General features: G+C 36.5%; 2 protein-coding genes across 5 annotated transcripts; both read right to left on the reverse strand.

Annotated features, from left to right (window-relative positions):
- Positions 1 to 542: 542 nt before the first annotated feature.
- On the reverse strand, positions 543 to 7,386 carry LOC111468416 (CTP synthase). 3 transcript variants are annotated; one of them, XM_023113628.1, is made up of 23 exons: positions 7,095 to 7,386; positions 6,926 to 7,019; positions 6,648 to 6,811; positions 6,442 to 6,521; positions 6,041 to 6,127; positions 5,897 to 5,947; positions 5,695 to 5,812; positions 5,526 to 5,582; positions 5,352 to 5,416; positions 5,115 to 5,198; positions 4,983 to 5,033; positions 4,844 to 4,906; positions 4,731 to 4,777; positions 4,528 to 4,597; positions 4,353 to 4,415; positions 2,503 to 2,592; positions 2,398 to 2,436; positions 2,071 to 2,298; positions 1,912 to 1,997; positions 1,698 to 1,746; positions 1,530 to 1,610; positions 1,345 to 1,438; positions 543 to 1,141 (listed from the first exon to the last, which is right to left on the reverse strand). In XM_023113628.1, exons 3-23 carry the CDS (start codon positions 6,763 to 6,765, stop codon positions 933 to 935), a joined length of 1,830 nt encoding a protein of 609 aa, XP_022969396.1. In that variant the 5' UTR covers positions 6,766 to 6,811; positions 6,926 to 7,019; positions 7,095 to 7,386; the 3' UTR covers positions 543 to 932. The 3 variants fall into 3 exon arrangements, with proteins under 3 accessions (XP_022969396.1, XP_022969394.1, XP_022969397.1); XM_023113626.1 differs by having other exon boundaries at positions 6,926 to 7,386; XM_023113629.1 differs by lacking the exons at positions 6,926 to 7,019; positions 7,095 to 7,386 and having other exon boundaries at positions 6,637 to 6,657.
- An 890-nt stretch (positions 7,387 to 8,276) lies between these two features.
- Positions 8,277 to 10,070, reverse strand: LOC111468413 (NAC domain-containing protein 76). Of its 2 annotated transcripts, XM_023113622.1 has the most exons (4): positions 9,920 to 10,070; positions 9,639 to 9,831; positions 9,262 to 9,533; positions 8,277 to 8,910 (listed from the first exon to the last, which is right to left on the reverse strand). In XM_023113622.1, the coding sequence occupies exons 2-4, from the start codon at positions 9,808 to 9,810 to the stop codon at positions 8,410 to 8,412; spliced, it is 945 nt and encodes a 314-aa protein (XP_022969390.1). In that variant the 5' UTR covers positions 9,811 to 9,831; positions 9,920 to 10,070; the 3' UTR covers positions 8,277 to 8,409. The 2 variants fall into 2 exon arrangements, with proteins under 2 accessions (XP_022969390.1, XP_022969391.1); XM_023113623.1 differs by lacking the exon at positions 9,920 to 10,070 and having other exon boundaries at positions 8,277 to 8,904; positions 9,639 to 9,913.
- Between the last annotated feature and the right edge of the window lie 137 nt (positions 10,071 to 10,207).

Consider the following 10,207-nt stretch of genomic DNA (forward strand, 5'->3'; position numbering starts at 1 on the left):
AAACCCTAAACCCTAAACCCTAAACCCTAAACCCTAAACCCTAAACCCTAAACCCTAAACCCTAAACCCTAAACCCTAAACCCTAAACCCTAAACCCTAAACCCTAAACCCTAAACCCTAGACCCTAGACCCTAGACCCTAAACCCTAAACCCTAAACCCTAAACCCTAAACCCTAAAACCCTAAACCCTAAAACCCTAAACCCTAAACCCTAAACCCTAAACCCTAAAACCCTAAACCCTAAACCCCTAAACCCTATCCTCTAATACCATTAACCCTATGACCCTTATCTTGGTTTTTTCCTAATAATAAATAAGGAATAAAAATGTAATACCTCGTCAACAATGTAAAGAAGATTTAAATTTGATGAATTTAATATTTTTATTTTGGTTCTTTTTTTTTTTTTTTTTTTTTTTTTTTNATAGTTCTAGCGTTTGCACTTTTTTTCCTTTTTGAAACAAGAGTCATGTGACCGTTTTCTTAAAGTTGTTTTCTTGTTCGAGTCTCTTACTAATTTCACTAAAGATTGTATGATGAGTAAAATAAGAAAGGGAAAAAAGCATGTAGTTTCAACAGTGAATTCACATGAAGCATTCACATGAAGCACATAATGTGACTATATTGGACGAATTACACAACATTAAGCTTGGTCCTAACTCATAACTCAAATACCAAGTATGCAACGCAAAAAACTGCCGAAGAAAGTTTTCTATATTTCCAGTACCTGTCTTGGAAGTTGAAAGCACTCTTTGAAACGGGTTTAAAGTTACCCTAACAGATTCCTAGAGAACTAGTGCGGCACTAACAGTCAAAAAAATATCCAGGTTTAATTATAAATAAAGCCCTCATCACTGGATCATATAACAACTGTACAGCAATCCCAAGGACCTTCAGGCCAGTCCTCAGTGATAACGAAAGCGACCACCGTCATCATTAACAGTGGTTGACATCCTTCCAAGGGCAAACTACTGCATTGCCATATGCAGCATTCAATAACCCATTCCCTGACTTCGGGGAGTGTCCATTTTGCAGAATCTTTATCTTGGCGTGTCCATTGCTTGTTGTGTCTGCCGAAAATTGGCTGACACTTCCATTCTTTTGTAGAAAGGCGTCTAATTGGCCACATGCTGCCTTAATGAGCCCTGCAACCACGAGATTTGGTACAATCGCAGCGTGATGCAACAAGCAAAATTACACCTAAGCAACATTGGCGATCTACTTCCGAAGTATTAAAAGCAGAAGCTATCAAATATATTATTACATAAGTTGCAATAACTATGGTGAATTGCTGAACCTAAAAACTGATGAATAAATTAGCTACCGGATGATAAAGCAAGTACCGTACCTAAAAAGAGCGGGGAGGGTTTCCCTGGTCTGGACTTAAATTCAGGATGAAACTGAACTCCCACGAAGTATGGATGGGCATCTAACTCGACAATCTAAAGCACAATTCCACACACGACTAAGAAACTAGACATCGCACAACGATAGAAAACGCACTCCACACAATCATCATTTAATAATTCATACCTCCATACGACGACCTGTTTCATCACTGCCAACAAAAGATAAACCGGCATTTTCAAGTTGACACACCATTTCAGGATTGACCTAACCACAAAAGTAAAAAATGAATACTGGTGTCTTAGCTGGTAAAAGACCGCCTAAGGAAAGTTTCCAAGTAAACTAAAAGAATACCTCATATCTATGCCTATGTCGCTCATCAACAAACTTTACATTGCCATACCTTAAACGCAGTTGCAAAATAATATAGGTCAGGGACAATATGAGACTCATCAATAACAAATGCTATTAAAGCCTTCTTTATCCTATCAGCTCTGAAGTCTACCACAGATATTACACAATTCAGGAGTAACATGCCAGTAAGCTTTAATCAATATAAGGTCCTTACAACTTTGCAGATTTGCAGTCCATAACATTAAAGTAAGTTCTCCTTGACCCTAAACGCATAGTTCCTCCCATATGAGTCTTTGAACCCTATTATCAAGAACAGAAACTCAAGTTCAAAGGATACGTGGAAACAACTTGATCAAACTTGTAAATGGCACACCTCTGGCATAAAAACCACACAAGGGTTCGCGGTTTCAGGATCAAACTCTGTGCTGTTAGCATCATGTATACCAAGAACAGACCTGGCAAATTCAATGACAGCAATTTGCATCCCCAGGCATATGCCTAGAAAGGGAATCCCATTCTCTCGGGCATATTTGGCTGCTAGAATTTTCCCTTGTACTCCCCTATCACCAAAACCTCCTGGAACTAGAACACCGTCAGCACCCTGAAAATTAGTACTAATCCAATAAGTGCATAAAAATTAACATACAACTACAGAGAAGAAGAAAATAAATTTAGCCACAAACTCAAAATGTAGGGGCACCTTTAAAAGTTCCCACGCAGCTGCATAAACCTCGGGGGCCTGCGAGCAATAAATAAATCAACTAAACGATCAAAGGCAGAGAAGCCACTTAAGAACAAAATGTACCTCTTTGGCAGAAATATCTTCAAGATCCCCAGCTGGAACCCATTCTACAGTAAGCTTTCTATTGCTGGCGACAGAAGCATGGAGAAGGGCCTGACACATGAAGCTAAATATTAGGTTCTGATATACGGTTTTTTAGACTAAGCTTTTACATAAATTAAGGCATATTTATAAAGTGAAAGAAAGCAAGGAGTAAGGTGCCGTTAAAACAGAAAACACATATCACATCCATGAACGGTAGACAGAAAATTTATTCTCCTTCCCTCTCAACTACATACACTCGTTTTGTAATGACCCTCGAGGAAAATATGAAAGGTGTAAGAAAATCATTGTGGAAAGAGGTGATAATGTAGGAAATTCACTTTTCCCTAGGTTACCTCAATTCTAGTAAATAAAATGGCTTTTGTAATAATGAACTATTTAGAAGGAAAAAAAAAATCCAAGAACACCAACTTATACAAACTAGTACTTGAAGTGCTTGCAAATAGGCCGCTGACTATTGTTCCTTGCACCATTTCCACATCATTGGGGTACAACATAAGCGTTATGGGCAATATGATATTTATGAATGATATAAGACGAGAATGATTCAAAGAGCCTACAAGTAAGTTACTTACGGAGTATTTTTATATTTATTCTTCTACCTTTCTTTTTCAGATGACCTAAACTGCGTAGCCGAGACAAGTACATACATGAGCTTTGGGACTATACTGATCAAGATAGATCCCAATCATGTTTTAGACTCTCTTATGCTTTGACATGCATATGTTTTTTTATTATTATTTTGTTTACTTTTTTTGAAGCATCTTGTAATTATCTACTTAATGAATAATGTCAGACCTTGTTTTGTTGAAGTGTATACTTTTTCTTTTTCTTTGCTTTTTTTTTTTTTTTGGTTAGTTTTTCGACTACCTTTTTTCCGGCATTTTCCTTTTCTTATATTTCCTTTGGGTATTCTATCACTCGCTCTCAATGAAAGTCATTTTTTCAATTAAAAAATAAAAATGATTGTGCTACTTCAATTGAAGCCAATTAAAGTGATTCTCTATAAGCTAAAGTTTGACACATTTCTTCAGAGTTCGGCAAAACTTTTAAGAAAAAGGATAAAGTTGCCCCTTACAAATAGCTCAATGAACTATTTCCCTCCAACCCTTAGATGCAGAAATAGGAAGGAAAATTTGTAGAATGGCCTTAACCCCCCTAGATCACCGTAAATGAGCCTTTTGTACTAAAGGATATGGACCAATCATAGAACCTTTTACATGAAGTGAAATGCATTAGCTATCCACTCTTTGGTCAGTAGGACGATAAGTGACAGAAAAGGAAAAGAAGTAATAAACTAGCCTTTCAATACCAATAACAAAAAGGCAGATATGTCTCATCTCCTCCATCTCTCGTACTCTAATTGAGTTTAATGAAAATCTTTTTCCTACTACAAATGCCACTAAAAAAATAATAAATAAATAAATAAATAATAATAAAAGAACAAAAATAGAAAACAATGCAAAACAAAACAAAAAAGGAGCTAAGTGCTTAGTAGTTCCTCGTCCTTCGCTTCCCGGCACAAAATTATGGACTAGTAGTTCATAGTGTACTAACTCATTACGTAAGTAAGATTGTGTATACGCACAAACCTAGGCTTACAATTTACAATACCATACAATTGCTAAAATTACAAAGGAGGAAAAATATCAAAGTAGAATGTACGATAGACTATTAACAATAATTATGTAAGACATTTAGCAGACAGAAAAGCATCAAAAAATGAATTAATTGTTTCAAATGTTAAGGAACCCCAAAATAGGGTCCCAAGCCCCCGGGAGGTTGGAAACATTTCATGTTCTGGGACCTACCTTTAACACAGAGAGGTATGAATCTGAAAGGCCTGTGTATTTACCAACCATAGCAATTTTTACCTATATATTTCCACAGTTTGAAACAAAAAAATTGAATGAATATTTTTATTCTCAAAAAAAAGTAGAAGCATGGGATAAAGTTTAACAAATTAGATAAGTGCTCAAGACCCACGGAATCATGTAACTTATCATATAACCTTGTCCTAGACGTCCATTCATCTAAATCTGGTTCTCCTGCTACACTAGAAATTTGTAAATGTTAGCTGACCAATGTCTTTAGTGGAAATACATCCAAGAGATTCAGACAGATAAGATGCAGGGACGTGAGATAAAGATTTTATGTCGATAAAAAAAAAATACACTTGCAATACCAACCTGTGAAGATTCAGTCCTTTTAAGAGTGCATTATGAGCCTTCTGGTCCTGTTGAAGAAAAATGTTCTAGTCTTTCCTCGCATAAAAAGAAATAAGAGTAAAGAAATCACTTACTCTTAATAGCAGAGGAATATGCCAAATATTTGGCACATCATAGAGAGTGATTATATTCTCTGCCTGTCAAGAACCCAATTCATTAGTAACAAATGCAAAGTATCAAATGAGCATGTAGAAGAACATCATCATATAGTACCGGCACATGACAAAATTGAGCAAGTTTTTCCTTAACATTTTCATCGAGTTCCTGTTAAAGCCAAATAAAAGTAAGATCATGAGCTAACTGTAGTCCCAAGCCTCTAAAGCAAGTAAAAGGGAAAGGGAAAACCTTTGAACTGCGGCAAGCTAAAATATTTGGGACCAATCCCAGTCCTCTTAGACCTCGAACACTGTGTTGAGTAGGCTTAGTTTTCTATGGCTCAAAATTAATAAAAAACATTCAGGCAAATCAGCCATCGTTAAAAGATAACGCATAAGCTTGTGCCTCATTTTTCTCTCTTTTCTTTGACATATAGTACAGTGGGTAAGAGAACATGTATACAGAAGGCACATTTTCCATGCATACCTGTTCACCAACTACATTGAGGACCGGAACAAGGCTAACATGAACCAAGCAGAAATTTCCAGGACCTAAAACAAGACATGTTAGACAAACTGAACACAAGGCAGGTTTCTCAAACAAAATTGAGATAAGATTAACTTGGCTCATCAAAGAAGCTGATATATAAACAACTCTGACCTACGCGGTACAAAAATTGGCCAAGTGCTTCAATAAATGGCATCGATTCAATATCTCCTGCATGAAGTAAAACAAAAACAGAGGCTAGAGGCTCTAGTTTTCTACACACACACACAAAAAAAGAAAAAAAAGGAGTACGTTTCTCAAGAAACATGCTTTGAACTTATACCTATGGTGCCACCCAATTCAATTACACACACATCAGCTGGACCTTCTTTACTATCAACTGGTATCATTGCTACACGCTCAATCCATTCTTGGATGGCATCTGTAATGTGTGGAACAACCTAATAAAAATAGAAATGAAATCAGTGTGCCATTAACATTTCACTATAGAACTGAGAACAGAGACAACACAAAGTCTAGCAGACCTGAACAGTCTTTCCCAGGTAATCACCTCTTCTCTCCTTGTCAATCACAGACTGTCAAAATATCAAGGGAGAAAGTAAAACTAGTAACGATATATGCACAACTTCACAAACATGAAGACAAGCGAACACAGAGAGGCAATGCACCTGGTATATTTTTCCGGTTGTGATGTTGTTATCACGAGTTAGTGTGATGTCCAAAAATCGTTCATAGTTTCCAAGGTCCAGGTCAACCTAAAGAAAGTAGTCATTCATGTTACATAAAACAGAGAAGCTTCATAGAAGGTTAGGTTAAAGTCCAACCACGATTAATATCTGTACAAAACGATTACAAACTGATAATCAAGAAGCCAAAACTTTAACAGTGGACTCTACTTGGTAATATTTAAAAAATGGAAGTAAAATAAGAACAAAGTATCCCCCAACTCACTCATTGAAATACATCAAATTTTTGAAAAACAGGGCAAACGGCTTTATATACATGGAAAACATGATATGAAATTATTGGAGGGTCATGCATGCTAAAACAGATAAATGCATCAATTTACCTCACCACCGTCATCCAAGACGAACACTTCGCCGTGCTCAAAAGGAGACATGGTACCAGCATCTGTATTTAGATAAGGATCTGCAGACATGAGCAAAACACATAACATTATTTAACTACTAACACTAAATTACCCGCCAAATACATGAAAAGACAATGCATATGCAACCGCAAACTGACAAACAACATTTCTGACATCGAAAATACCAATCTTAATGGAAGTAACTCGAAGACCGCAAGCTTTAAGGAGGACTCCGATACTGCTAGCAGTGACCCCTTTGCCCAGTCCACTAACAACACCTCCCGTAACCAATACGTACTTCATATTCCTCAGGTTCTTAAAATCCAATAGTTGGAGTATGTAAGCAGTTCTGAGGATGTGGAAGAAGAGGAATACAAACAGGGATATAAAGGGTCAGGGAATATTGATATTAGAGAAATATAATTAGGTTAAGACGGAACGGAGAGATTAACGAGAAATCGACCTCGTTCACAGTGACGGTCTTTACAAAGCTCCAGCCCAGCCTCTTACCGCAGTCTTCTTTTGCTCGTGCATTTTCTTTGTCTCCGGAAAACTTTCTGAAATTGTTGAAACTCTTTGTATGTAAATATATATATATACTATTTTGGGTTATCTTGAAATGATGAATCAACCTAGGAATGGGATAAGCACGAAAGCTGGCGCCCGGTCAGGTGGAAGGATAAGAAGATAGGAGTGTTCAAACTGTAAAGGAAGACACTGGTTGAAATAGGCGTATCTGTATTGTTCTAAAGGCCGCGGAAAAACCTTTCCTCCTGGCTTCCTGTGCCTCCCTGGCTTTTCTCTCTTGGGCGGCGGGTGGCTGGGGAAGAACAACAACTCATTTCAACCAACAAAAATTACGTATAAATATGGAACGCCAGAACGCATCAACAACATTTTTCTTTTTCTTTTTCTTTTTTCTCTCCCACGCTTTTGTGTATTAAGTTTCGAATTAATAAAAATACTTATAAAACTTAAAAAATAATAATAATAAATAAACTAATCAGTAATATTCTTAAATATTTTTTTAAAAAAACAGTATAAAGTATTAATACGGTTAAATTTTTTAAAAGTTCCTAATTACTTTCCATCATTATTATGAACGGAATCATAAATATAACATACTATTAGTGTATTAAAAAAAAATTATATGAGAAAGGAAAATGTTTATCTATAACCAATATCATCTCTTTTCAATTTCGTCTATCTCGTCTCCTTCAATTTACTCAACAATTTATTATTTGTTATTTTATTTTTTTAGTTCTCCAAATTTAAATTTTAGGATGATTATTTTTCAGGGTAAGGATTTCAAATGTGTGTGTCGGGCACCAAACAATCAATAGTTATTGACGAGTGATTCTTGAAAATAGTTCTTGAAGAGTAGATTACATCTCGTGTGTTTTGAGCAATCAACCATCAGGTTCCACTATTTTGATATTTTCTATACGTTTTTTTATCCAACTTAATTATTTCGAATTTTGTTAGAGCATACTCTTGAACATGATTTTATGAAAGTATATTTTTCATATACTTTCGATTATAAACTTTCAATTATATTTTCATATACTTTTCATTTAAGCAACATCAAAAATATTTTAAGAAAGGCAAATTAAAAGTATAATATACTAGAAATAACGACTCTTCACACTGATATGATATTATTCACTTTGTCCATATGTTCTTATAACTTTGCTTTGGGCTCCCAAAATGTCTCATACCAATTAAGATGTATTCCTTTGCTTATAAATATATTATCATAATCATTTTCTAAATTAGCCTAACGTGGAACTCACTCCCAATCATACAACATGAAATTGAGGATTAAAAAGCAATCCATTATTAAGTGCAGAGTTACAAACAGTAAAAAAAAATAGCATAGGTGAAGTGATGCAGGGGTATTAAATAACTGCACATAATGTTAAACTAAGAAAGTGAAAAGCTGTAGGCCTACTTGGAGAATTTGAATAAGTCGGCGGCAGAGGGAAGAGGATAAGGGTAGGGAAATGGAAATGGAAATGGAAATGAAAACATTGTGGAGTTGGGATGTCCCACACTAAGCTGATCTGGAAGCGCAGATTTGGTACGGGATTGGTGATCCGAAGCAAGCAGCCTACTCAAGAATGACCAATCTGTGTTCAACCGCTCCTGTTGCACACCCCCGCAATTTAGCCTCCACATATTTTGAGGACACTCTACGGAGATGGGTGTTGCCACTGCTGAGTCCGGACTAAACAGCTGCGGCAGCTGCATGCACCCATCGAACCCATACTCATTATATGGCTGCTGCGTATGGTTATTGCTTTTCGGCTCTCCTATTTCTGCACCCATCAAGGCGGCGGAACCGGAACTACTGCCCTCCACCTTCGTATGCGCATGGTACTCCAAACCCTCTGCCTTCTGACTTTTCTTCTTGAAAACCCTGCACACCACCCACCCATCTTCCTGCGTCTATCAAATATGAGTTAATAAGCTTAGACCTAAAAAATTGATTAAAAATATTTAGTAGATATTGATTTTGAAAGTTTAGGAAATCGGAAGATTGGTTAATAGTTGCGAGATCAGGGGTACAATCTCCACATTCAAGTTATGTTATTTCTACAGCAAACAAAAAGAAAATTAATAAAAAGGCCCTTCCGATCAAAAACTCTCCCTTTCTTCAGGTTCAGTTATTTGTGTTTCTACATATTTCAATTGGAGTAACTTCATTAGTAAAATACATTTAAATACCCACATAACTGAATATGGGAAGGAAATAGGATGATCATTATTATTATTATTACTATTATTATTTGTATGTACCTGAATTTCGGGATCGTGATCTTCGAGGCGATATTCATGCATGATCCAATCAGTCTTTTGGCCATGAGGAGCACGACCGGTATAGAACACAAGTGTCTTCCTCATGCCAATCCTCTTGGAATTGGCCATGTGAATGCCTTTGTCTCTCCCGGTTGCCTTCCAGAATCCAGCACTGGTGGCTCTATTAGTTCGAGTTCCAGTTGGGTATTTCTTGTCCTTATGGCTAAAGAAATACCACTCGTTCTGTTGTCCAGATCCAATTCTACATTTATCTGAACCCACCCCAGAAAAAAATAAAAAATAAAAAATAAAAATCAGTTGTTTCTCAAATCAAAGCTTAATAAATTGGTAAGTATGAAGAATAATGAATGGCCAACCTTTGAGGTCCCAAGGCTCCAGTTTGTTTAGATCCACTTCTCTGATAACATCAAGCTCAATGGCTTCGTATGAAACCTTCTTCCTGAGGTAGTAATAAAGAAGCTCCTCGTCTGTTGGATGAAACCTAAAGCCTGGGGGAACACTGAAGTGTTGGCCATTTTCGGGCATCATCGTCCCTTGATGGGGTTTTGTCTGTGTATTCAAAAAATGATGAACAAGCAGTTATAACAAGCTTGCATTAATGGAGCAAATAGTTAAATGCAAGCTTGAAAGGGCAAACCTGGGAGAGGAAGAAGAGAAAGTAATTATCCTTTGCAGATTGGTATTGAGAAGTTGCCTTCAACGGCACGACGTGAATATAAAAAGGGAGAGAGAGAGAAAGAAACGTTAGCGCAAAGGTTAAGATTGACTGACAACCGATCAAAGATGGGCACAGAAATAAAGGATAAATAATTATTATAAAATTTGCATGGAATTATTTTATTTTCTTTTATTTGGTGGATTGAATGGTATTAGAAGAATATGATTAGGGCATGAGCAGGCTTTTCGTAAGATGTCTGTTGAATGG

This window comes from Cucurbita maxima, unplaced genomic scaffold (genome assembly GCF_002738345.1).
Source record: "Cucurbita maxima cultivar Rimu unplaced genomic scaffold, Cmax_1.0 Cma_Scf00036, whole genome shotgun sequence".
NCBI classification, from domain to species: domain Eukaryota; kingdom Viridiplantae; phylum Streptophyta; class Magnoliopsida; order Cucurbitales; family Cucurbitaceae; genus Cucurbita; species Cucurbita maxima.

What these genes read in the sequence shown, in the direction of transcription:
- LOC111468416 (XM_023113628.1), bottom strand. Translation starts at nt 6,765, where the DNA reads ATGAAGTACGTATTGGTTACGGGAGGTGTTGTTAGTGGACTGGGCAAA. An exon ending in CCAATTTTTGTACCGCGTAG is followed by an intron (nt 5,417 to 5,525) that starts GTCAGAGTTGTT and finishes GTCTTGTTTTAG; the next exon opens with GTCCTGGAAATTTCTGCTTG. An exon ending in CATACCTCTCTGTGTTAAAG is followed by an intron (nt 2,593 to 4,352) that starts GTAGGTCCCAGA and finishes TTCATGTGTCAG; the next exon opens with GCCCTTCTCCATGCTTCTGT.
- LOC111468413 (XM_023113622.1), bottom strand. Translation starts at nt 9,810, where the DNA reads ATGATGCCCGAAAATGGCCAACACTTCAGTGTTCCCCCAGGCTTTAGG. An exon ending in GGAGCCTTGGGACCTCAAAG is followed by an intron (nt 9,534 to 9,638) that starts GTTGGCCATTCA and finishes GGGTGGGTTCAG; the next exon opens with ATAAATGTAGAATTGGATCT. An exon ending in ATCACGATCCCGAAATTCAG is followed by an intron (nt 8,911 to 9,261) that starts GTACATACAAAT and finishes CATATTTGATAG; the next exon opens with ACGCAGGAAGATGGGTGGGT.